This window comes from Mastacembelus armatus, chromosome 4, assembly GCF_900324485.2.
Source record: "Mastacembelus armatus chromosome 4, fMasArm1.2, whole genome shotgun sequence".
Taxonomy (NCBI): Eukaryota; Metazoa; Chordata; class Actinopteri; order Synbranchiformes; family Mastacembelidae; genus Mastacembelus; species Mastacembelus armatus.
Window position 1 is genome coordinate 20,979,917 of NC_046636.1, and position 25,779 is coordinate 21,005,695.

A 25,779-nucleotide genomic window follows, 5' to 3' on the forward strand; every position below is an offset into this window, starting at 1 on the left:
GTTTCTTTGCTCTCATCATATCAGATTTTATAAGAAAAACTGAATTCCATGTAGTTGTACACTAAAAAGCCTACTATATAATAATATATATTTCTTTAAAAAGTGTGTACAAAATACTAGCATAAAACTGATAAATGAGCCATTTCCCTTGTATTGTTTTTTTCTAATCACCAAACAATTCATAAGGAGAAATGCAAATTATGTTTTCTTTCATAGTTGTTTTCTTTCAGATGTGATTTTAAATTCACCTAATTTATATTTTGACTTCTTTTTTATACTCATTCATAATAATCCTATCTCTATATAAATCATCGGTTTTACGCATGCTCTCTCTCTCTAACCCTCACCTAACTCTAACCTTATACAAACAGGAAGCACTGCAGCCAGTGTGTGCACATAAACACACACACACACACTTTAAATTACATGATTACTTTAAAACAAAATGATCGACCCTGTTAACAAGCAAAGAGCTCTACGCAGAGCGTTGCTCATGTAATAGCGGCTCTCATATTTGCTCCAGTTTGGAAAACCAGTGTGCTCTTTGTGTGTAATTTGGCAGCAATGAGTGAAGAACCTCACCCTGGGATGATGTTATCAAAGTGTAGGTACAACAGTGTGTTTGTTTGGATTGCTGCAGTCACTAGCTTATTTTTCTTAGGTTTAATGGTAAAATGTATGTGTTAAGAGTCAGAAGGTAAAAACCAAAACAGTGGCAGGAGGACAGTTGAGTCAATATACTGTATATTTGAAAAGGAATCACTGGGATTTGCTGTTTGCAGCTCTGAAATGTAAAAGGTATGACTTCAACAATTAGCAAAGTAACGCAAAGTTACAGTAAGTCAGCCTGTACATATTCATATTTGGTCATTTGTGTGTATGCTGACAACACAACGAATGGTGATGCCTAAAGGGCTGGACAAAATGCCATCATGATAGCAAGTCACACATTGCTGATTCCAAACTGAAATAGAAAATGCTATCAGCCTTTAATCGCCAATGTGAATGTCAAATGTAGATTACACAGATGTAATCACCTTCCCTTGATGCTGCAGCACCGGTTTGAAAAGCTCTTTTGTTTACAAGTCACATCTGCATGTCATCCTGGAAGCATGTCACTGGGGCTCCCTCGATGGCGTAGTGTCCTCTTGACACAATGAGTTCATTCAATGGAAACACCTCTCACCTAGCCAGCTTTCCTGTGACTAAATACTATATATCGTAACGTTTCATTCAAACTTTCAAAACTAAACTAATTTTCTGCAGTTTTTTCCAGTCTAGAGAGTTCGAAGTTATTGTTTTTGTACCAAAACCAACGTCAGCACTGACACGGCCCTTTGGCATTATCACAATATATAGACAGTAAGTGCCAGGATAGTGGAAACTGTGGGTGAATCATGTCTACATAGAAACACAACGTGAGGCAAACCAGAAATGTTGAAGAAAGATAATGGTAGTGTGTGCATGTTTTGTAACATGTGCAGAATGTCTGTGTGTCTGTTTAGATGTATATTGCACATGTTGGACTGATAAGAGATACTAATTTTAGGACCACAGAGACCCAAGCACAATAAATAAATAAATAATAAATGATAAAATAGAAGAAGAAATATAAAAGTATCAGATTGAAGTGTAAGTATAAACTTAGAAATATATACAAGTTCATATAATCATTTAGGTGTAATGATGTCACTGAAATTTGTCCAACAAAAAAAATGTGAGTCCCATGTTGTACCTTTTAAAAATAGATTATTCTGGATGTTGCTTGTCGCATACAGTGCAAGTCATATGGGTTTCAAACTGATTTTCATGAATACATTTTGGGAATATGTAACTTGTTCATGTCACAGTGAAAACAAAACTTTATTAGACAGACAGCCCTGGTTATAGTATTGGTGTTTCAAAAAGGCACACACTTTCCTGACTTTCTGTAAACTTCTCTATAGGTTTATATATTATTGCTCTCTGTCTATTTTAATATCAAAGCAATAACTGAGTATTGCAGGTTTGCTAAGTAGATTTGTGCAATGTACAATATCCATAAACTACAGTCACAAAATGTTTATCTTTTCTCACTACTGAAAAAAAAAATGTATATAGACATTCAGGATAACACATGACTACAGGCTAAAAGGCACTACAGAGACCTGCAATATGATCTAACACAACCTGCAGTGATGCTGTGTTACTTACCTGAGATATACCCATTGTTTGATTTACATGTTAATCCTGTGAAGGTGATATTACTGCATTGTTGATGGTGAAGCTGTTGTAACCTGGGCATAAAAGACAACATTTATTTTGCATGATGACTGCAGGAAATGGAGAAATGAACACATATGTCATGTAATTTGTCCATCTTTTAAAATATTTCCATTGTTGTGTCATGTTTGGAAGCTTATCTCATGCGACCATAACCCAGCATTTGACACATTCACCAGCTGGAAAATCGGGCACTAAGAAAACAGCTGCACAACAGCTTCAGCACAGACAGCGTACCTCGGTGCATTGTCTGCAGATCACTTGTTAATCCGTGACTTTCTTTTCTATCTCATATCTGACTCACTGTGTTGACTCAGATGACATTCGATGGACTCTGCAGATTTGTTCAAAATCTCTCTATGGCCTCTGTGTACTTTTCCTATGCACATGAAACATGTGTATCATTATATCATCATTGTTAGAAAACAACAAATACATCATTACAATGCTGACAATAAATATGTACAGTATATAAACCATGTCAAGACACAACACATAGACCAAGAATAAGGATATATACAGTGTTACTGTGTTGTAATTAAGATGTGGAATAACAATGCCACCTGGTGTCCTACAAAGATCATGTACGACACGACAAGTATTATCTGAAAAGGTGATCCAAAGGAATGACATATGCTAGGGGCTAAAATGTAAAACTAATCAGGTCCACAGTTCCAAAGTCATAGATATCATGATAAAGAACCCTGCTAGCAAGAAACCAACTTTGCAAACTTGACAAATTCATCTTACATCTTGGTTAAACACGTGTTTACTGGTACAAGCCAAGTCAATTTGATATGTATTACTGAATTATAATAGAGTACAGCTGAATCCTCATTTATTTTCCCTGAGATGCAGATTCTGCATCTTAAAAATACAATAAAATTTAATTGCACTTTTTAATCACTGATCAAGCAAACAAAATCTCTATAAAAATAAAGAACTCATTTTAAGTCTCAATATTTTTGTCTCCCACAAAGAAAAATCATATTTTTATTAAAAGTAAATCATAGTTATGGATAGTCGACTTAAAAAGATCTAACATGTAAACCACTGCATTTACATCACTTATGCAAAAAACTGCAGTATAACTATATAATTTCAATGAAGGGAGTAAATATTACTGTCAAAACAAAGATGAAGTCCACTAACTTTCCTTTTTCTACTGTCTGCATATTGCATAAGGCTTCTTTGTAGGTAGTCTGCTCAACACATTCTGATTAAATGTGTGAGAAGTAAAGTCCATAATGTAGTCTATCACATTTGACAATGCCCCTCAGCAGAACACACGAACAGGACAATCAACTGTAAAACAATAGGCTATACTTACTAATACAATGGGAAGAATTTATAGAGATATTTTGTGGAAACCCATACAAATCATTACCTTGTACTGTGCAGTTTTTCTGCCTGGCTGTATAGCAAATTTATTTAAAATATGCAACCTGGCATAAAATGCAAGAACAATAATTACTGCAAAAATGAAGGTGAGAACTTCAGCAACAGACAACAAAGCAGAATCCATCATAAAGTATATGACCGTGCGTGCAGTAGGATGTGGAAGTCACATGACAGCTTCGTCTGAGAACCAGGAAGAGAGAGGGCGGTGCTTGTCGGGGGCTGGTGGGCTGACAAAACAAGGTAAAAAACACGGATGAACGGTGCTTCTGTTAAAATACGGTGCGTTTTTCTAAAACTGAAACACAGCGGTTCAATTAATTACTTCCCTGGGAGCAGTCACGGTTTTGCGTGTTCCGTATGACTAACTTATTGAGCTAACAGCGGCTGCCGTAGCTCTTAGCAGCTTTAGCAGCCAGCAGGCTAACGTTAGCGGGTACGTTTATTTTTGGAGGCTCCTCTGTTTGCTTCGTTACTCTTAGACTGTGCAGTGAATGCCTGACATTTCTAAATGCTGTTGAGGTTAAATGGGGTGCAAGTCAACTGATGGATGGTGTTTATGAATGTACAACCTATGTGTTCTCCCTATGGGCTCTCTCTCTCTCTCTCTCTCTCTCTCTCTATATATATATATATATATGTATATGAGTATGTGCTATGTTTTTATGACAGCATCCACCATGACAGCCATCAAACATGCTCTCCAGAGGGACATCTTCACACCCAACGACGAGCGTCTCCTCGGCATCGTCAATGTCTGTAAGGCAGGAAAGAAGAAGAAGAACTGTTTCTTGTGTGCCACAGGTAATAACCTCAGTAACAGCTGTAAATAACTAATGATCATAAAAGGGAACTGTTTCTGAGATGATTTTATTTATCCCAGTTACCACAGAGAGGCCTGTGCAGGTTAAAGTTGTGAAGGTGAAAAAATCAGACAAAGGGGACTTTTACAAGCGACAGCAGACATGGGAGCTTCGGGATCTGACAGAAGTCGATGCCAAAGATGCAAGCAAGGTCAGAGGAATAATGTATTTTCTCAGTCCTTTCTATTATTACCTCACAATGCTCTTCTGTCCTTAAGTTTGTTTCCTATTTCATTCAGACTTTATGTAATCTGTGGTTTACTCTTGTCTTTTAGGAAAACCCTGAATTTGATCTTCACTTTGACAAGGTATACCGGTGGCTGGCCAGTAGTACAGCTGAAAAAAACTCCTTCATTTCCTGCATTTGGAAGCTGAACCAGCGTTATCTGAGGAAGAAGGTGGAGTTTGTGAATGTCAGTTCTCAGCTGCTGGAAGGTGTGGAAACTCTCTTATCCTTAGCCCCCCCTGTGACTACATGCTTCTTTTAATGCTTTGATTACATTTGTTTAAAGGTGTGTCTTCTTCTTTTAAACCAGTAGCACTGAGCCGATTGTGTTTTGGTTGTATTTGATGTATTCTGATTTCAGCTAAACGTCAGGGACTTTGCTGGCTTTTGGTTGATTTTATTTATTAATAGCATGTTTAGAGATCTCTTCTTGTATCCTGGTTTGTGTTATGGCTTTCTGTGTTAAATTCGTCTTTGTTCTCATTCTTCTCTCTTAAACTTTCTCTGGCCAGAACTTCCTAAAGCGGAAGGTTGGTAGGACTTAACTTCCCCCCCTACTCACTCCTCTCCATTTTATCTCATGACCTCAAGCCACGAGTCTCATTAGAAACTCTCACCTCCTTAAGCCTCCAGTTGTTTAAATTATTTGTCACTAAACACGGATGGCCATGATTCTTTTTTCAGTATCCATAACACACATTAAGATCATGTTTTTACTTCACTTTTAGCTTTTGTTACTTGTCCATTCCACCTTAATTCATAGGATTATTCATTGACCTATTTTCATTAACGTACTCTCTATTTAATTTGACTCCACTGTGTTGCCCATATTGTTTGTAATTGTACCAGAGCAAAATAAAGGCAGCTGTTAGTTCAGCTGTGCTGCTTGAATTTGATATACAGAGGTCTAGCAGTCATTTCAGGCACTGCCCAAGATTGTTTGTTTCAAATTTGTTGTTTTTTTTTTTTTTTTTTTTTTGGCAGTTTAAAATATTTTTTATGACTTAATTATTCTAAAATAATTTGATCTAAAAAAAAAAAAAAAACTAAAGTCAAAGCAGCTAAAACGCCTTTCCATATTTCCTAAATGACATGGTTTCCTAAAGATTTGTTTTGAAAGTCCCTAAATGCATCTTAAACATTTGCTTTGCACATACATTTCCATCTTTTTTTAATATTAGAGTCTGTGCCAAGTGGTGAGAGCCAAAGTGTTGCTGGCGGTGATGAGGATGCTCTGGATGAGTACCAGGAGCTGAGTACCCGAGAGGAGCAGGACATCGAGAGCATGATGGAGATGTGCGAGTATGCCATCTCAAATGCTGAGGCTTTTGCAGAGCAGCTCTCCAAGGAGCTGCAGGTTTTAGATGGGGTAAGTAAAGCACCGCTAACCTAAAACAAGAATGAAAATACAAAAAGTGTCATAATAATTATGGTATTATTTTGCCCGGGATCTTGGATTTACATAGGGACATGTTAATTGTTTCCTCTTTTAAGGCTAACATCCAGTCCATCATGGCATCAGAGAAGCAGGTCAATATCCTGATGCAGCTGCTGGATGAGGCTCTGGCTGAGGTGGACACCATTGAGGGGAAGCTGAGCAGCTATGAGGAGATGCTGCAAAGTGTCAAAGAGCAGATGGATCAGATCTCACAGAGCAACCGCCTCATTCAGATCAGCAACACCAACAATGGCAAACTGCTGGACGAGATCCAGTTCTTAGTGGTTAGCAACACAATTCCATGTTTTTTCCTGTACTTAATTAAGTAAAAGTCCCAGCTGATTTAAAGATGGGTACCAGAAGTTAATTTCCCCCTTAATGATTTTTTTAAAAATAAACATATTTTACAATTAGGGTTTTTAAACTAATTGAGATTAATTCCAGTTTTATTGCTTGCTTTTCCATGCAGAACTACATGGACTTGTCAAAAGGACACATCAGGGCCTTGCAGGAGGGAGACCTCACCTCTCCTAAAGGTATTGAGGCCTGCATCAATGCCTCCGAAGCTCTTCTGCAGTGCATGAATGTAGCCCTCCGACCAGGTTAGTTGGAACATGACATCTTATCAATTACTTGCTTATCGACTAGCTTAGCCACTGATGGTCAGATCTAACATGCTGTCACATTCCTTTTCATAGGCCATGAGAAGCTGATGGCTGTGAAGCAGCAACAGCTCCTGTTCGCTGAGCTGAGAGACACCTTCGCTCGCCGCCTCACGAATCACCTCAACAATGTGTTTGTTCACCAGGTAACAGACATATTGTTACTACATGGGGTGTAGCATATTTGAAAGCATTTAGTTAGTGGTACTTTACTTTCTCAGCTCGGTGGTTATTTACTTTTTTTTTTTTTTTTAAATTCGATTTTGTTTATATTTTGTGTTTATGTTCAGCCTTCCACTGAGATTATTTAGTAGATTTAAGACTAAGATATTTTGTTGCCCTCACACCATGCCATTGAAAGTCTGCTGCACCTTTGGGATGCCACAGTCTATCCTGTTCTTTTTCAGGCTCTTTCTCTCTCCCACTTTGTGGACTTCCTGTTCAGCTGACACTGTTCTTGGGCTCCTGTGTGTCGTTTCCTTCCACCTGTGTCCCTCCTATTCTTGTCTTTCTGTGTTGCTCACTTTAAATCATCCCCCCTGTGCTCTCTGTCTCTGTCAGTTCAACCACTTCAGTCACTTCAAAATGACCATCCCTCAGTTCTATAGGTCCTCCTGTCTGTCACTTCCAGTGAGTACCCTCACAGCAACCCCCACGTGCCCCCTCTTTGCTAATGTTTGACCTGGCATACCTCACTCCACTTATCAACTTATATGTCATTACTTCAGAGCCCACCGTAGCGTATTATTTATTGCATGGGATATGTCTCTAACTACTTACATCTTTCATCCGAGCTGAAAAAGCATTTTCAGAGAGGCCATCTTTCCTCCTGTGCTCATTGTTTGCACTCAGCTATCTTTTGTTTGGGTGCTAACATTGCTTTGTTGCAAAAGGTTTCATAGCATAAAACACTGTGCCTTGCCTGCTCTGAGTGCATGCCTTGTAGTAAACACAGTAGACACTGAATGAGGTAACACTGAGGGGAAGTGAGGAGAACATCGGTATGGCACTAAGAGTCTTGCTTTTCTTTAAGAAGAGCTGAAGAAGTTTTGGATTTTGGAATTTGTTGTTTACTTTGAAAGCATCTGGTGTCTTCTTTGTGATGGGAAGAGCAACAATCCTTATGTGCGACGTGTTTGTGTGCATATGGATGAATTGAATGGGAATAAATATTAGGTTTGCCAATATCATCATTTTTATTATGCTCCTGATTATGTCTCCTCATTCCGTTGTCCAGGGCCATGACCAGAGCTCCACCCTGTCCCAGCACACAGCGGACCTGACCCTGCCTAAACACAATCCCCTCCACAGGGATCTGCTGCGCTATGCCAAGCTCATGGAGTGGCTGAAGAACACCCACAGGGAGAAGTATGAGGGGCTGTCAAGGGTCAGTAGCATAAAGGTTCCCCGTGTTTTAGACTTCAAGTAGCACTATAGAGCTGTTAAAGATACTTAAAAATTTAACTCTGCCGATGTAGGACACAGGAAAAGTTTTCAACATTTTGTTAGACCACTCTGGTGTAAATAGTAAATAGATCAGACAGTTGCACTGGAATACATGGATGCACTTTTTCCTGTGAATTCTTGACAAGCATGAAGGTAATAAAAATGGTTAGCTTTGCAAACTTGTAGAGATGACGGGACTCAAGTCATTGTTGCCATCCAATAGTCCCCCACCCCTGGAAAAACCACAGCAGATTGTTTGTACACTAGAGCTTTTGTATGGACTATGAGATTTAACATGTTAATTAGTGAGCCTTAGAGGTGGCCATTGCTGGATTTTGTTCTTTTTTTAACAGAGCGTGGCTAAGCTAATGCTAAGCTAACCTAGCCATTTTAATGGCTTTAGCTTCATTTGTACTGTACAAACCAAAGAGTGATATCTTCACCTAATTCAGGAAAAAAGGAAACCCAAAATGTGAAACTATTCCTCTAATACTTAAGATGTATTGTTTTGTATCTGAACAAATGCTGTCTCCCTGTTTCAGACCTATGTTGACTACATGAGCAGACTATATGAACGAGAAATCAAAGACTTCTTCGAGGTTGCCAAGATAAAGATGGCGGGTACAACTAAGGAAGCAAAAGGCAAATTTGGTGAGATTCACAGGCTGGCTGGTGCAGAGATAACAAAGCACGTTTCGCTCCGACAATTAATGTTAGTGTGTGTGATTAGGTGTCTGTTTTGTGTTTTTCTTCCGTCTTATAAACATGTAAATTGACTCAAAGGCAAAATGAATTTCACTGTATCTGTAGATTTTGTCCAACATCTGTGTTACTTATCGGAATATTCAGGTATAAATATGCAAACAGGATTTTATTACCCCACAGCCTTTCCTGCATCACTTCTGTTTTCATATATGCCATCTACTTATATGTGCTTTCAAAGTGTTGAAGACCTGCTTGTTGTTTTGCCTTTTGACAGTCTCCTTTTCCCTTTGTTCAAGGATCTCACATGCTTATTTCTCTGCTTATTTGAACATTTAAAATCAAAATAGGCAGAATGGTAAAACCCTGCTTTCTGCATTTTGTACTTTTCCTGCTGAAAACAAACAACAACAAAAACAAAATTGTTTTCCAAAGGTTTGTCCAAAGCTTTAAGCAGTGCACGTCAGCATATATGTAACCATGTGCGTCTAATGTCAAGGCTCACCCCTCCCATGCTGCATGTTTTAAGCCTAACCTGTCTTTGTCTTTGATGCCTGCCTTTCTAACTGGCTGCAGCCACGCTTCCAAGGAAAGAGAGTGCACTCAAACAGGAAACAGAAAGTAAGTATGACATATTGATAAACGATGCCAATTGCTGAGTCCGCATCTTACCACTGTGCCTTACATAACTCCACTAAAAGGAATCCTTTTCTCAAATTCCTTCTTCACCCTGATATAAACCACTTTAAACCCTACAAACCATTACCTCACCATGTACCTGGTTGGTTTGTGCTGATTGTTTGCCATGCTGCTTGATGCACCATCACACTCTGAGTCTACAGTGAAGATGTAGAAAAGCCAACCAGTGATATCCATGTTGGTTTTGATGATTTGAATTCTTTTTTTTTTTTTTAAATAATGTCCTATAATTGTCTTAGAAAGCCTGTTTTTAATGATGACCCTAAAATAAGCCTCATTTTCACTTAAAGCTTTGAATAACACAGTATTCATTGTGTTGTCCAAGGCCTTCATGGCAGCTCTGGCAAACTAACTGGCTCTACATCAAGTCTGAACAAGCTCACAGTGCAGGGCTCCAACAGCCGGCGTTCCCAGTCTTCCTCACTGCTGGATATGGGCAACATGTCTGCCTCTGACCTGGACGTAGCAGACAGGACCAAGTTTGACAAGGTGAACGTGCTAGAGAAGCCAAAATTTAACCAAACATTTAGATGTGGAAAGGAAATAAGGCTGTTTATACACATGTTGCTCTGTACTGATAGATTAATGAAAGATTGATGTATTTTTTGTTTTTTCAGATATTTGAGCAGGTCCTCAGTGAGCTGGAGCCTCTGTGTCTTGCAGAACAAGACTTCATCAGCAAGTTCTTCAAGCTGCAGCAGCACCCAACAGTTGCACCCCCTCTTGCTCAGGTAAATATGTGATCACATGCTGACAACAGCAGTGATGGGATCAACTAGCAAGCCACCGACTCATTAGCAACATAGAGGAATCATCTGGTTACTAACCCAAAAGAATAATCTTCATTATATGGCTTGAATTTTTTTTTTTTTTTTTTTTTTTTACACCTAAGTATTAAGTAACACAGCAATAACAAATGCTGGCATGTTTTCAGTTACAGCATCATTTATGTTGATGTTAGAAGATTTTTCGTTTAAATCTGACATGTCATATATTGTCCCGTCAGCCAGAACCAGAAGAATCTGATGGAGGCACACCATCAAGAACACCTCCCCAGGCAGAGCACAGACAATCGTTGTCATCAGAGTGAGTAGTTTCACATTGTTTACTAACAGTTCTGCTACAAATATTCCCCATCTTTGTAGTCAAAAAAACATTTTCTATGTAGCCCCCCTTTCTCCTTACTTCCTGTCTGACTACCCATTTTCCTCAATTTTCTGTCTTTCTATGACACAGAAAAGACACAGTGCGGCTGATGATGAATAAAATCTTCCAGAGCATTGAGACGGAGCTTAACAGTCTCATCTCTCTGGGCGACAAGATCGACAGCTTCAACTCTCTATACATGCTAGTGAAGATGAGTCACCACGTGTGGACAGCTGAGAACGTTGACCCAGCCTCTTTCCTCAGCACTACTTTGGGAAATGTGCTGGTCACTGTCAAGAGGAACTTTGACAAATGTATTGTGAGTGGTGCTCACATGATGGAGAAAATTCATCACTTCCCTCAAAGCGATTTACTTCAGTGAAAATGTATCTATGCATATTTATAAGTGAATAATCCTGTTTTCTTACAGTCTGGTCAGATCAGACAGATGGAGATGGAGAAGATTTCGAAGAAAAGCAAAGTTGGCATCTTGTCTTTTGTTATCGGCTTTGAGGAGTTTGCTGAGCTGGCTGAAACCATCTTTCGCAGTGCAGAACGTAGAGGGGACCTGGATAAAGCTTATGTCAAACTTATCAGGGCTGTCTTCATGAATGGTGAGACCACTAGTCAAAATCACATCCTGATTGGCTCATTTGGCCCAGAAACAAAGTTCTGGATCTTGATTGTCTTTTTTCCAGTGGAGAAGGTAGCCAGTGAAAGCCAGAAGACACCGCGGGACGTCGTAATGATGGAGAATTTCCACCACATCTTTTCCACACTGTCACGTCTGAAGATCTCCTGCCTGGATGCGGAAAGGCGAGAGGCCAAACACAAATACACAGACCATTTGCAGTCCTATGTAATAAACTCTCTGGGTCAGCCTTTAGAAAAACTCAATGTAAGTGTGAATTTCTTATTGCACAGTTACTGGGTGGTTATATTCAGTACATCATAGACAAACTTAGTCACTGCCTCTTGTTTGTAGCATTTCTTTGAAGGAGTTGAAGCACGTGTAGCCCAGGGTGTACGTGAAGAAGAGGTCAGCTACCAGTTGGCCTTCAACAAACAGGAACTGCGTAAAGTTATCAAAGAGTATCCTGGCAAGGAGGTAAAAAAGGGACTTGATAACCTTTACAAGAAGGTGGATAAACATCTTTGTGAAGAGGAGAGTCTTCTACAGGTGAGAAACATGTAGGGGTAAGGAATGAATGAATGAATTTTGTCACATCTCTGTACTGCTGCACTTTCTCTTTTTCTCCATCAGGTGGTGTGGCATTCCATGCAAGACGAGTTTATCCGTCAGTACAAGCACTTTGAAGATTTAATTGGTAGATGCTATCCTGGATCTGGAATCACCATGGAGTTTACCATCCAGGACATGTTGGAATACTTTTCCAGCATCGCTCAGTCTCATTAGTCTAGCTGCTATGCACTGTTCAGTAGTGATCCACTACTGCCTCTCACTGGCTGAACATACACTAGTTACTCACAAACTATCCTGTAATGCTATTTGAGCAATGAACATTTACTGTGTGTGTGTCTATTTTAATGAAAGGGATTTGTACATTTGACAGTGGTGCAGATATCTCTGCATTGTGTGTACGCCTGTTTAAAAAAAAAGGGAAAAAAAATCAACTCTGCTCTAAACACTTAACACTTTTTGTTATATTTTATTTCTTTATGCCATATGTAATAAATGTACATTTGCCAACCCATTCCGAACTTATATATAACATATTTGTGATTATTTTTCTCCTGAGCATATAACATTTTATAATGTATTTTAAGTTTAGAAATAATGTATTTTTCCTTTCTGGACTAAAACTCTGCGACCCCACCACTCCGCCTTCCGTACGGACAACGCCGGTGCACAAAGCACGCTGCTCCACATGTTCAGTCTCACTTCCATGGTGACGAATCCAAACTGGGGACGATCGGCGCACTTTTCAAACGCTTTTACCGCGAAAACATGTTAACTCACACAGTTATTGATTAGCCAACATTTACCGGGATGTAGCGCTATAAGGAATCGAGTGCAAGTTATTGGTCCAAGCGAGACACTTACGTCGGTGATGAAGCGATGTAGGATGTAGATTTGATGGTAGTGAAGCTAACGCTAGCTAGCTGTCAGGGAAGCAAGGTAAGCTGGAAACGTCCTGAGTAAAAAAACTAACGCAGGTTAACTTGGTGATGGTAGTGAAACGGTGCTGAGCAGCGGGCTCAAACTCATTGCTGTGAAAAAAGCTGATAAGCGGGTAGCCCGGATGGTAATGTTTATTAGTTAGCTAAGCAGCTAACGTCACCGCTAGCCGACATCAAATATCTAGTATTAACACTACGACGTTGGTCCTTAACAACCTCATTAACGTTAGTTTATTTCACGTTACAATGCAGTGTGTGTTTAGCTAACGTAAAGTGTTGTGCTATGGTGCCTTCAGGGCCACATCACAGCCATGAACAGCAACGCAGAGAGGAAATTCGTGAACTTACGGAAACGTCTGGATCAGCTGGGCTACCGACAGACACTGGGCATCGAGTCTCTTCCTCTGGTGGAAAAGCTGTTCAGGTAGAGCAGTTAGCATCTCTGCACCTGTCCTGCAGTCAGGCGCTGTGCTGGTCAGATGTGGCTCAGCCGTACCTTCCTGTGTGTTACAGTGATCTGGTCCACACAACTGAGAGCCTGCGCAATGCCAAACTGTCAGCAGGGAAGACAGAGAAAGAAAGCCGGAACCTAGATGCTCTCCTGGAGCCGTACAGGACCGAGAATGCCCGAGTGGTCCGGGAAAACAATGAGCTGCACATGGAGCTTCTCAAGTTGAAGGAGGAGAAGGATCGTGTCACCAGAGGTTAGCTGTAACAGCCAGCCCTTCTCCTCAACCCAGTCTGAAATCTTTCCCCACGTATACAAACAAATGGACTGATGACTGCACACACTCTTTGTTTCTTTTCAGAGCTCAAGACCCACATCAGAAAACTAGACCACCAGACATCTGACCTGAAGTTTTTAAATAACCAGTATGTGCACAAGGTTCGCTGCCTGGAGAAGGACAGCAAAGCCAAAGCTGAGCGCATCCTACAGCTGCAGGAGAAAAACATGCAAGCTGTGGTACAGACACCCGGTAAATACCAGGAGTTTGACAAGCAGATTTTGATCCTTTTTTTCTGCTGAACTGCATATGGCTCCAGTACTTTGCTCTTGTCTTAAAAGCCCCCAAACCTAGTATTTCCTAACAAAGAAATCTGATCAAAATCAAATATGGCTCATGAAATGGATCCTCCCTCCTTACTTCTTGCATACTTTCACAGGTGGAAAAAAGCGGAGCATTCCCTTCAGGCGTCAGAGAATGCAGATTGATGAGCTCATACCTCCCCCCTGTGCACCAGCTTATCCTGTGTCACAGCCCAATGATCCATACATAGCTGACCTGCTGCAGCTGGCAGATGGAAGGTTTGTTTTATGTTGTGAACTGAGTTGAAATGCAGCATTGAGAGAACTGGTAGCTGCTTGATTTATGTGATGATTGTAGATGCTTGCACTTGCATAATTGATTGAGTCTAAACAACCGTTTGATTTACTGTCATTTCAATTTATAGAATTCACGAGCTACAGGAAGACATCATAAAAGTCAAATTAGACCTCGAAAATGCTGAAGAATTTATAAAACACTTAAATACTCAGGTAAGAAATACATTAGTTAATGCATCTACAATTCTAACATGATAAATGTTATCACAGAGACCATTAGGTGTCCTGTTATTCTGTTAGGTGGAGGAGAGGGATAAAGAAATTGAGCGTCTGAATCATACACTTCATGGAGGACGACCTCATGATGTCATATCCCTTGAGGCTCAGAACATCAGCAACGAGAAACTGATTTCCCATCTTAACCTCCAGGTAAGTGTAGCACTCATACAGCCTGTTGAGTCTGTGTGGTTGTAAGAATGCATTCCCGTCTATCAGCTGTTAACTCTCGCCCTGTGTTACAGATTGAATACCTGCAGGAGACCAACAGAACCCTGGAGCAGCAGGTAGAGGGACTGCAGCAAAAGAAGATAAATGTCTCTACTGAAGTGGCCAATCTTTCTTTAAAGAATCTGGAACTGTGCGAAGAGCTGACACACATAGATGATCTCGCAAAGCGGATGGAAATGGACAAAGAGCGGCTGGTGGAAACTGCTAACATGGAACTGCATGAAGCTAAAGTAAGAATATGAAAATGTGTTGCATGTATGCGCAACATGCGGCCAGAGTATTAGGTAACAAAGTGTTAATTAATGCATTTGAAAACAAGACTCACAGCTGAAGTCTGTTTTCTCAACAGAATGAAATTCAAAGGCAACAGAAAATCATTGAAGACTTGGAAGATATTATCACAAAAATGAGACGAGTATGTGCAGTTTATGTTTTGTTCCCATTATTATTCTCCCCATTTGATATCCCACAGTGAACATGACTGATTTGTCCTTACCAAGAATCTGTCCTTTCTTGTAAAAACATAATCTGTTGGAAATGAATACTTTCAGGGCCAGTCTGAAGGTGACTTTGAGAAAGACCGGCTTAAAGACCAGCTGGTGGAGCTGAAGGAGCAGAATGAGAAGATGGAGGGCCTGGTGAGTTTCCTGGAGGAGGAGAAAATCAGGCTGCAGAACAAAATGGAGAAAATGATGGCGGCAGGTAAGCAGCAGTTTGCCCAGTTGTTTAAAGCTGTAGCAGCTTTTCATTGCTTACATTAATGTGTTACTGCTTCCTAGACAAAGACATGGTGTTGGAGTTGGAGAACATGCGGACTAAACATGGTGTTTGCGGGAGGGAACGATCCCCATCGCGTCTGGATGCGTTTGTCAAGAGTCTCGAGGAAGAGAGAGATTACTATCGACAAGCGGCTGAGCGCTATAGAAGAGCCAGAGGGGCTGGTGGTCTGGACTTAAGCCCCAGTCGTAGTCCAGGCAGGGGGAGGAGTCCCAGGTCCACATTAGCCAGAGTAAGAGAAGACAGTAAATATGATGACTTTGTTCAACGGTGTCTTAAATCATTTCTCCTTTAAAAAAAAAATCTACCGAATAATGACTTTAATTTCTCAGGGAGGTGTTTCAGAGGCAGAGTTGCTTCGTTTGCTGAGCGAAAGAGATGAGTTGAAGGCTGCTCTGGTGGAGTTTGAGAACCACATGAAGGACATCCAAAGCAATGTGAAGTCTCTCAGCGCAGAGAGAGACCGTTTCAAAAGCCAGTTTAAACAGGTGAGTTTTAAAAACATGCTATCATTAGGTATGTACTTGAGATTATATTATTTTATATTTGTACAGTCCAAGTGTTGTTGTTCTTTTAGGCTCAGGAGGAACTAAAGCTGGCCCACAGCACAGACACATCAGCTGACGTCTTGAAACTGCAGGAAGAGGTAAAACAAGCAGGAGTCAAAATCCAGCAAATGGCTGCTGAAAAAGACACACTGATGGAGAAATTAAAGGTTAGTGCCAGAGTAAGTGTTGTAAGCAGGCTTCATTTTATAATGTCACATGTTCCTGCAGAGTTATGCATATCCTCAACGTCTAATTCACCAGAATCAACAGTTAGTCAACAGGAAATGACTTTACAACAGTTCTGATAAGTCATCAGCGTCTTTACTGTGAACATTCACTTAGTTGTTATTGTAGTAAACTGAATATGTTTGGGATTTGGACTATTGTGAGATCAAACAGGATATTTAGGGTATTTTCTGACTCTAAACTATTCAGTTGATTTTTAAAAAAAAAAAAAAAAAAAAAGCTGGAATGGGCACCAAGGAGGCTAACATCACACACGCACACACATTTCTTCACACACTTTGCAGATTGCTCAGACTTCAGCTGTCCCTGCCAGACAGGGAGAGGAGCAGAGGATACGAGACCTGGAGAATGCCATTAGGAGTGTAAGTCTGATGGATATTTCCATTAATCTGCTGAAACATTTCTCTAACTGCAGCTTGTTCAAAAGACCCAGCACAGAATTATTACTGTAAGTAATGTTTACTAATGTAACTTGTGTGTGGTGCAGTTGGAGCAGGAAAGACTGGATCTGCGATCACAGGTGTGTCTGCTGAAGGAGAACAGGGAGGCTGTGGAGGAGGAGCTGAAGGTTCGATATGCTGCTCTGGTCCAGAATGCAGAGGAGGTGGCCCAGCAGAGGGCTGAGTCCAGTGCTCTGAGGTTTGAAACAACATGTAATTGTAAAGTTGAAATACTAATAATAGGACCATTAAACGATTGTGACTTTGCTATCTGCAGTTTCTTTTTATGTGCGTTACTCAAAGAATGGCTCCATTCTTCTATTAAATGTGGTAAATGTATACTGTAACAGAAGTGTTCCAAATAACATCCCAAATCTAATGGTAATATGCTTGTTCTGGTCAATAGAAGCAGCAGTTTCTTCTCAGAGCCCTTCCTCCCTCTGTTTTTTAGCTTTTCCACTGTTGTTTCCACACTTTGTTCCTGTCGACAAACACGAAATTGTCAGGGGGTTGTGTTTGTTGTCATTGTTAGAGATGGACTCATGGCCTCTTCCCTGTCTGTGTATAGGCTGCTAGAGGAACAGATGGAGCAGTCACTGGCTGACACGCAACACAGGCTGTCTGTGAAGATGAATGAGCTGCATGCTGCCCATGACAAGATTGAGAAACTGGAGGAGAAAATAGGTGAATTTGGGGTTTTGTGAGGCTCAGAATGAGTCATATTGCTCTACTACTGCTTTTTTTTTTCTGTGGTTTCTTGCATGTTTTGTTGAATTTTGGGTTATCTGCCAGGGGAGCTGAGTCAGCGGACTTCCAAGCACAAGGAGGAAGTGGCTGCTCTTCAGAAGTCCATCTCTGCACTGGATAGAGAGAAGGATGCTTTGCTGGATGAAGTGGATCATAAGACTGAAAAAATGGTCGTTCTCCAGGAGGAGCTCTCCAAAAAGGTCCGTCGTCAAGATGACAAGCTTTTATTAATAAAAGACAAGTTCTGATTTCTCAAGTCTGTCTTAACATAGACATACCTGGCATGCCTATATGCAATTGAAAATGTTATTAGTCCCTGTAATCGTCCTCCTCTGTACAACATCGGACAAATCTTAGTTAATGCACCTTTAAGGATATAGTGGCGCTATAACAGTTACTCGAATTAAGTGAGCAGAACTCAAAGAACAGTTCCAATTGGGAAGGAACCCGCTCCACTGGACAAACTCAGCCTGATGAAGCCTCGTTTTAACTCGAGGATTTTGTCATTAAACTCCATAACTCTTCCAGTGAACATGTCAGTTTTGTATTAAGAACAATTTGATGAATGTGAACCTTTTTGATAAGTTGTGCTTAAAGAGAAGTAATGAGGCATAATTCTTTCCACAGGAAAAGACCCTTGAAGATGTGCGACTCACTGTCACAAACATGGACAGCTCGTTGGCGTGAGTATCCTGTTCTCACAGGTTAACACAACTAAAAGTTTCATACTGTACCTCCGTTTTGTTTAATAAGCAGAAATGACTGTTGTATTCTGTTGATGCTGATGTGGGCTGTGCAGTCAGCTGCAGGGGGCTTTAAACAGCCGTGAGAGGGAGCTAGCCAGCCTGCGGAGACAGCTGGATGCCGCTCAGGATGAGCTGGCTGCCCTCAGGAGAGACAAAGAAATCACAATCAGAGAAAACCGGAGGCTGCAGGATGATCTGGCCACAATGACCCGAGAGAACCAAGTATGTAACGACTCTTACAGCTCTAGTCAGTAACTGCTTATTTTTCTCTTGACTTTCATATATGAGGGAAATAAATGAGATGAAACCTTCTTCTATGGTATCTGCTTGTTCAGGCTGTACATATGGAGATGGAAGAGGCTTTGCATGAGAAGGATGAGCTGACACTGAGGGTCCACTCTTATATTTCTGAAGTGTCCAGAATAGAGAAACTGATGGCCACAAAGGCAGGAGACAACTTTTTATTCATATATAATTCAAGGCTCTTAACTGTAGACACTGTCCTTGTGCAACTTTGGGTGTGGACAGTCTTCCTATTATTCCTGTCAGCTGCCTGGTCATCCTATGGACCCTGCCCTGCCTCCAGCTGATTGCGAGGTTTTGATCCACAGGAGCAGGAGAACAGGGACCTGCTGGAGCGCTTCAGGTTGGCTCATTCTGACATGCAGGAGCGGGATCAGAAGCTGCAGCAGGCTGAAGGCCTCACTAACTCCGTCCGCCTGGAGCTGCTGTCCTCAGACACAGAACGCAGACACCTCCGCGAAACTGTCGGCCATCAGGAGAGAGAGATCCAGCAGGTGAGACATGGGCTGGATTAAGCAGTTTATGCATTCACATCATTGAGAATATGTGTCAGGTGTCTGTCTTTATGCCAGCGTGTGATAAATGTGTGTCTTTCGATCTTTCATGTGTTCCCAGCACATGCAGGCCCTGCAGGCTTATGAGGCCCAAGTGTCATCGCTGGTTCGAGGGACGTCGCGGCTGGAGGAGGAGCTACACAAAGCACAGGAGGAGAAAGCCACCCTACTCTCCGATCTGGCTTCTGTCCGGGAGCTCTGTGTCAAACTGGACTCTGGCAAAGAGCTCACTGTACGTCAGCTCACCTCCAAGAGCATGGAACTCGAGAGGGTGAGGCCTGCTGTTACCTGAACATTTTTTTTTTTAATCCAAAGGCACATCTTGAATTGGCTGTAACATGATTTAATCCTCTGTGCATGTGCATTGCTTTGCCAGCAGCAGTCGATCTATCTTCAGATTGTTTACGCTTTTTGTAAATAAATGATGCATATTTCTCAGCTCACAGGAGAACTGGAGGATGTTCGGTCAGAGGCAGAGCTACTTAAAAAGCAACTGGCCAGTGAGAGGTTGACCGTCCGTAACCTGGAGACGCTGCTGTCCACCAATCGGCACAAGGAGTTCCAAACTCAAATGACAGCCAGCGAAAAAGAGTCGGAGTTGAAAGTTCTACGTGACAGGCTTACACTGGCTGACAGTAAAATGTAAAACAAGCCACCAAATGTGTTTGAACTGTGATGACATATTTTGGAGACCAAAAAAAAAAAAAAAAAAAGTTTCATTGGATTTGTGTGTGTTTACACCCAGCGCCGAGCATGCCAGGGAGGTGTCCCAGCTCCGCGGCAAAGTGTCTCAGCTGCAGACGGAGATGGACGTTCTAAGAAGACAGTTAACCACTGAGCGCTTTGAGCGGTGAGCTCAGCAGCTGTAGGTCTTTACTCTGACTTTGTTGACTTTTCAGTCGTCACTCCAGGACGGAAACTACTTAACGTGGTGAAACCAAAGTTTAGTTAGATTTAGTGTATCACAGCCCTGTCAGTGTGGATACGAAAAGTATTTTATATTAGCTTTATGACATGACTCATCTAGTATCAATGTTGCAGTTTATTCTGTAACCTTGTCAGTACATTATCTTTGTACTTGATGTAACAGCTGTTTTCACAAACCAGATTATTTCCCCATATTGAACTAGTTTCTCACTTGGGGTAGGCTGCAAAAACAAATGCCCTTAATATTTCAGTGGTTATGTTATCAGCATGCAGGGGAATTACTGAATATCTCGGATTACTGTAAACCAGTGCAGTGTCCTCTTGCTGCACCGTGATTATGTGTTTTATATTAATCTGACAGTTATTTTCCACACTAATCCCAAGGTGACATCAGAGTCCAAATCCCAAAGATTCTCAACTAACTGTCACATAGTACATAAAAGACCTGACAGTACTCACATGAAGCAACCTGAGGCCAGTGATTTCTGACATTTTAACACTTTAACCTCGTCTGTGTCATCAGTGAACGGGGGGTTCAGGAGATGCGCAGACACGGTTTGTCGTTGTCGTCTCTGCGGAGTTCGTCCCCTCTCGGCGTCTCCACCAGTCCTCATCACATCTCCCCAGAACGCTCCATCATCCGAAGCCTTGACCGCTCCACTGACAAGTCAGCCGACAAGTAAGACTCTCTTAACATGAATAAAGGTGTTTTCAGAGCTCATTAAATTTGATTTATACTTATTTTATCCAACAATTTAGTTGATCATTTTGAATATAAAGTTCAAAATTACACATCTTTTGGATGAAAGAAATTCTTTTTAAAAATTCTTCTTCCTTATTGGACTTAAATTGTCTTTCTCTTTGCAGAAGTGTGAGCTTTAAGGATTAGCCACTTAAGACAAATGAAGGTGCTGATGAGTGAATCACAAACCATGAGAGGTTTGTTCTTGAAGTCTTAAATCAGGACATGCACTGTGAAGGCCTCCATAAACCTCTACATGAATCAGCCTGTAGCGTACTTCAGTGCCACTTTATTTTCTCGTCCAGTCAGAGGTGCCCAGGATGAAATCATGCCTGGCTCTTTACTAAAGTTAATGCCAGTGGTAATATATGTTGCTTTTTTTTTTTTTTTTTTTTTTTAAATTGTACCCAGATCCAATTTCTCATTAACTGCACTTACACAGCTGGATGCCAGGTGTCCACTCCATCAGTATGTTGTGCTTACAGTCTTTGACTAAATTAGAATTTGGCTTTGAGAATAAATTGTGCTTCTGAAGGGACTATAGTTCTCAGCAACCATAACCTCACACATGTAGGAAGACAAGTGTTCATTGATGCCTGTGGTTTTGTGTTTTTTGCTTGTTTGTTTTTTTTAAATGGTGTCTAAATTATTAAATTATTCACAAAATAAAACCGTACAAAACTCCAAATGCTGCAGTAATGTACATCAAACATAACCTTCTGTTTTATTGGATGTTGAATAGTCCAAAGTTAAAGATGGGAAACATGAAAAAGAGACTGACATGCTTAAAAAAAAAAACTCCCAAGTCTGATTTAAATCCCCACAACTCTTTGAGTACATAGTTTGTGTTTTAGCCTGCTAAACCACTCTGTGCCTACTGAAAGCCTTAAACCCTTTACCTTCTCCAATGTCCACATGAAATAAGACGTGAAATACAAATTTTGGTCCTGCATAGATCTATACTGAGTTGGTTCATTAACTTGTAACAGTGCATGTAACATATTTGAATAACTCTTGTTTGATTGATTTCAAGCTTTAGTGGTTTTGAAGTAAACTCTGTCTCTTCCAGTAATCAGCACTGTGTGGACAGGACATCTCAAGTATAATGTCTAACAGCTGTTTGTTCTCTGGACATCAAAATAATACAACTGGTTCTCTATAAAACAAAAATCATCTCCGATCTATAGGACATTACACACTTAGTGCCGGCACTGCTCAGTGGTTGTGTTGGGGAGGGCGTAGGCGAACAGGGAAAAGTCTAAGATGTATTTGGGAAGGAGTTCCCTCAGTAGCTTCTGAGGTAAGCTGCACAGGTAATAGTGTAAGGTCTCTGTGGTGACAGGCTTGTACCACGTCTGCCTCTCTGGGAAGTGCACATAGGAAGGTGCTCCAATGTGCTGCAGCACAAACTCTGCATCGCTCTGTAGGTGCTCGTATGAGCCAATGAAGTCATAGGACACAGCACAAGGTTGGCATAGGTTGTACACCGGCATCCAGTGCTCGTTCATGCGCTCCACGTCCTCATCCAGCAAGTAACGGACAAACTCTGCAAAGGTCACGTCATTTCCGGTTACAGGTGCGTCCTTGGCGCGGCCCTTCCTGTAGCGTTTTATGATCTCCACGCCGTACTTTTTCTGGTAGGACTCGATCTCTCCAAACTTGTTCCTGTAGGCGGAAAGCAGGCGCTCCATGGGCTCCCGCACAAACATGAACTTAAAGTAGTGTTTGAGGCGGTAGCGGATCTCCTCCGGCTTCAGAGAGGACAGAAACAGCAGGTCGCTGCGATGGTCCATCTTAATATTGACGTCCACGTCCTCCAGCGCTCCGCTCAGCACCTTCAGGACCCGCTTCCAGTTGGAGCACGCCACTTTGGGGACGTAGCAGTAGAGGAAGCGGTACTCGTCGTTAACCAGGACGTGCTGCAGCAGCGCCTTCCTCTGCAGGGGACTCAGGGACCAGACGCTGTGCGGCATGTTCTTCTGGCTGCATATGGTCCGAATGGTCCGGTTACGGATCTCCTGGAGGATCTAAAGGTGAACGGTGAGATAAAGTTCAGTTTGATTTCTGAGGCATTTGTAAAATCACTGACCTGGAGCAATAACCCTGATCCGCTTGGCCTTCACATGTTACAGAACATGCTCACAGGAAGAAGAGCTGTTGAATAATGTGGGAACTTCAACTGACCAGGGAGGGAGGGTCTAATAAATATGACAAAAATGTAAACCAGGCTGCATTATGGGAGGTGTAGGATGTGTTTTTGAAAACGAACCTAAGATGTAGGCTGCTATGCTGCTTTGACTTTGGAGGAAAACCCACCTATTTGCCATCTGAGCCAACTTTTTCAGATGACACAGATTCTGTTTTCATTCTCATTAAGAATAATGACTATGCAGACAGATACCTCCATACACAGTCATGAGAAAGAACCAGACCTCTCTCTAAAAGTCATGGTGTGTTACATTACTGTACCTGGGACTCCACGTCCACAGCAGCTGAGCCGTGTCTCCCAGGTTGCCGGATGAAGTCCAGCCGCTTGCCGTGAGCCCGAGGTGGAGGTGTCTCCACGCTGTTGAGCATGCCCTTCTCTATCATGAGCAGCAGGCCTCCAGATGCTACGATCACCAGGAAGGTTAGCAGCGAGGGCAGCGCGGCGGAGCTGCGGCGGACGGAGCCCGAGCTCACCGAGGTCGTAAAGTTTAGGACCGAGCCGCTGCGCGCTCCTCCGGTCTTTTTTATCCCGTAATCCTGCCTGCGAGGACCCATACTTTCTGTCCCGTCCGTTTAACACCGATCAGCTTCTTTTAAGTTGAAGGCTAACTAAGAAAAAACACGTTGACCACTTACCACGTACCCATTTTTTTTAAAAAGTACGCGAGGTGCGCTGCATGCACGCAGAAATCCCTGCAGGAGATGTCAAAATAAAACGAACATGTTGGAAATAGGCTGTATTCAATAAAAGCCTAGAGTAGAAAACTAAAGGGTGAGTGTTGTAAAAGTTCTTGTTCCCTATCAATTCCCTCTGACGGGCTGTTTTCAACTGAGGAAACTAATGTCAAGCTGAGTAGAAACACGTCCGGTTAAAGCTTTCAAAATAAAATCCTCCTTGTGGATCTGTGAGAACCCCCGTGCCCCATACACATTCTTTAATGTTCTACGTTTTTCCTATAATTGTCTTTTTGTTTACTTCACTGTATATTTTTCTGAGCTTTCAGATCAGGACGCTATTCTGCATATTGTAGAATATTTGAACTGAGGACATGTTATATTCAGTTTGGTATTTATATTTTGAAAATGATGCAGGCTACCTGAATATATATATAGCAGTGATTAATGCTCATGTTATCTATTATTGTACCTGGTATCCCCAAGCTCTAACCAAGACTTAATGCTTTCCTTTGGGAATACTAACATTACTGTGGCAATGTAACATAATGTAAGTCCAGGTGTTCATGAGGTGTTGTAACTGATGTGTATTTACAGTGTGTAAACAGAAATGATTGGTAGAAGACTAATCGCTGGGAGTGTGTGTTATTAGCTGTATTTATCAACATTACAGACTAGCTTGTCAGGATATGGGTGGGTCTTGTCCAACTACATGACATGATGCCCAAACAAAATCAAATGGATCAGTCTTCTGATAATTTAACTTTTTTGGGCACAAGTGTCCAATTACAAACATCTACATCTTTTAATTGTTTCAGTCTGACTCGCTATATTGTTATAGCTAGAAATATGTTTTCATTTCCACATTAACCGACTGATCCATTCTCCCAGCAGCAGCAAACCCTTTCAGCAAACATGCTGCATTTTCTTGAAATACATATTCTACTCAGTAACACTCTATAGAGGTATATAGTGGAGTCAGAATGTACAGACGTAGGCGAGTCCAGACCAGTTCTATGTGACTTCACCAGCTGGCTGCTCTCAGTATGGACCAGCAGGAGCTTGATTCAGTCTCATCCAACTATCCAGTTAATGATGAGCTCACCACACAGGTCTGCTTCATACCTTATCAGTGCAGTCACTTCAAGCAATCAACAGTCAGTATGACTTCACAGTTTAAGATACCAACCTCCCAGAACCTTTCTCTTCAGGGCAGTTACTCACTACCCCTCTTTTTGTCCTGCTCATGGTCAATATTATCAGGAGGCAGATCAGGTTCCACCCAAAAGACAAACACGAAGCCTGCACAGTCTTTAAAAAAAAAACTTTATAACATGACTGCACGGCCAGGGTTCCTGTCACTCTATTTTTTAAATAAATTCATAAAATGCTAGTCACATGGAAAAGTTCTCCCCACATTTTTGTAGAATCCAAGGTAGTGTCTGCATATTACTGAGGTCAATTAGCTACTACTCATTTATGTTTAAAGATGTGCCCTTTCTGCAGTACATCTCACTAGGACGAAGTCTGGAATGAGAGATAGTTCAAAGTCTCTTTACCCAAAAAAAAAACTGATCCAACTTGACCATCACCCAAAATTAAAAACATACATAACACTTCCCCTTCTCTGATTCCTCTTTACACCCTTGATCATTTTTGTACAGTCCCTAACAACTTACTGAAGAAAACCAGGCAGACAGCTGAATTGTAACCTACTTTTTCTATGAGTGTGAATGTGACTTGGTGTTTATATTGGGATCCATATGGACCTTCTGTCACAGCATTATATCAACTCAAACAATGCAGTCTTATAAACAGAAAACAGAGTGACTAAGACCCACCAGTGATGGTTATAAATAGGCCTGGGGTGCTGTGGTCAGGTGAGCATACAATAAACCACAGACATAATAGCTCCCAGCGGATTAACACCTACACACACTGTGTTTTTCTTCGTTTCCTTTTTCTGCTCCTCGGTTCTTTAATCACTGCCGTAGCGCGGTCTCATCGTGACAGGCGCCGCACCGTGCGCCGCCGCTCGCCTTTCTCTCGCA

At 41.4% G+C, this 25,779-nt stretch overlaps 3 protein-coding genes across 9 annotated transcripts; 2 read left to right on the plus strand and 1 right to left on the minus strand.

Annotated features, from left to right (window-relative positions):
• Positions 1-3,838: 3,838 nt before the first annotated feature.
• Positions 3,839-12,462, plus strand: exoc1 (exocyst complex component 1). 6 transcript variants are annotated; one of them, XM_026305477.1, is made up of 20 exons: positions 3,839-3,903; positions 4,333-4,464; positions 4,544-4,674; positions 4,799-4,958; positions 5,931-6,118; positions 6,244-6,471; positions 6,657-6,789; positions 6,886-6,995; positions 7,411-7,479; positions 8,087-8,236; positions 8,838-8,946; positions 9,574-9,618; positions 10,022-10,185; positions 10,314-10,427; positions 10,703-10,782; positions 10,933-11,161; positions 11,273-11,456; positions 11,541-11,740; positions 11,828-12,022; positions 12,107-12,462. In XM_026305477.1, exons 2-20 carry the CDS (start codon positions 4,341-4,343, stop codon positions 12,257-12,259), a joined length of 2,766 nt encoding a protein of 921 aa, XP_026161262.1. In that variant the 5' UTR covers positions 3,839-3,903; positions 4,333-4,340; the 3' UTR covers positions 12,260-12,462. The 6 variants fall into 6 exon arrangements, with proteins under 6 accessions (XP_026161262.1, XP_026161265.1, XP_026161266.1 ...); XM_026305478.1 differs by having other exon boundaries at positions 3,894-3,942; XM_026305479.1 differs by lacking the exon at positions 3,839-3,903 and adding an exon at positions 3,964-4,096.
• Positions 12,463-12,748: 286 nt separating this feature from the next.
• cep135 (centrosomal protein 135) lies at positions 12,749-21,528 on the plus strand. Of its 2 annotated transcripts, XM_026305306.1 has the most exons (26): positions 12,749-12,982; positions 13,281-13,408; positions 13,498-13,688; positions 13,794-13,961; positions 14,149-14,290; positions 14,437-14,521; positions 14,609-14,737; positions 14,830-15,045; positions 15,165-15,230; positions 15,367-15,517; positions 15,595-15,824; positions 15,925-16,080; positions 16,170-16,307; positions 16,671-16,748; positions 16,874-17,025; positions 17,395-17,510; positions 17,619-17,773; positions 18,201-18,256; positions 18,373-18,541; positions 18,655-18,765; positions 18,931-19,116; positions 19,238-19,447; positions 19,616-19,818; positions 19,922-20,026; positions 20,627-20,782; positions 20,971-21,528. In XM_026305306.1, exons 1-26 carry the CDS (start codon positions 12,941-12,943, stop codon positions 20,990-20,992), a joined length of 3,561 nt encoding a protein of 1,186 aa, XP_026161091.1. In that variant the 5' UTR covers positions 12,749-12,940; the 3' UTR covers positions 20,993-21,528. The 2 variants fall into 2 exon arrangements, with proteins under 2 accessions (XP_026161091.1, XP_026161092.1); XM_026305307.1 differs by lacking the exon at positions 20,971-21,528 and having other exon boundaries at positions 20,627-20,786.
• Positions 21,529-21,536: 8 nt separating this feature from the next.
• On the minus strand, positions 21,537-23,897 carry chst14 (carbohydrate (N-acetylgalactosamine 4-0) sulfotransferase 14). Its single transcript, XM_026305308.1, has 2 exons — positions 23,315-23,897; positions 21,537-22,872 (listed from the first exon to the last, which is right to left on the minus strand). Exons 1-2 carry the CDS (start codon positions 23,606-23,608, stop codon positions 22,045-22,047), a joined length of 1,122 nt encoding a protein of 373 aa, XP_026161093.1. The 5' UTR covers positions 23,609-23,897; the 3' UTR covers positions 21,537-22,044.
• Positions 23,898-25,779: the final 1,882 nt, after the last annotated feature.

Coding starts and splice junctions, on each gene's coding strand:
- exoc1 (XM_026305477.1), top strand. CDS start 4,341: ATGACAGCCATCAAACATGCTCTCCAGAGGGACATCTTCACACCCAAC. Junction 6,472..6,656: donor ACGAGATCCAGTTCTTAGTG/GTTAGCAACACA, acceptor TTTTCCATGCAG/AACTACATGGACTTGTCAAA. Junction 9,619..10,021: donor ACTCAAACAGGAAACAGAAA/GTAAGTATGACA, acceptor GTGTTGTCCAAG/GCCTTCATGGCAGCTCTGGC.
- cep135 (XM_026305306.1), top strand. CDS start 12,941: ATGGTAGTGAAGCTAACGCTAGCTAGCTGTCAGGGAAGCAAG. Junction 13,409..13,497: donor CTGGTGGAAAAGCTGTTCAG/GTAGAGCAGTTA, acceptor TGTGTGTTACAG/TGATCTGGTCCACACAACTG. Junction 16,081..16,169: donor TCAAAAGCCAGTTTAAACAG/GTGAGTTTTAAA, acceptor TTGTTCTTTTAG/GCTCAGGAGGAACTAAAGCT.
- chst14 (XM_026305308.1), bottom strand. CDS start 23,608: ATGGGTCCTCGCAGGCAGGATTACGGGATAAAAAAGACCGGAGGAGCG. Junction 22,873..23,314: donor CTGTGGACGTGGAGTCCCAG/GTACAGTAATGT, acceptor GTTCACCTTTAG/ATCCTCCAGGAGATCCGTAA.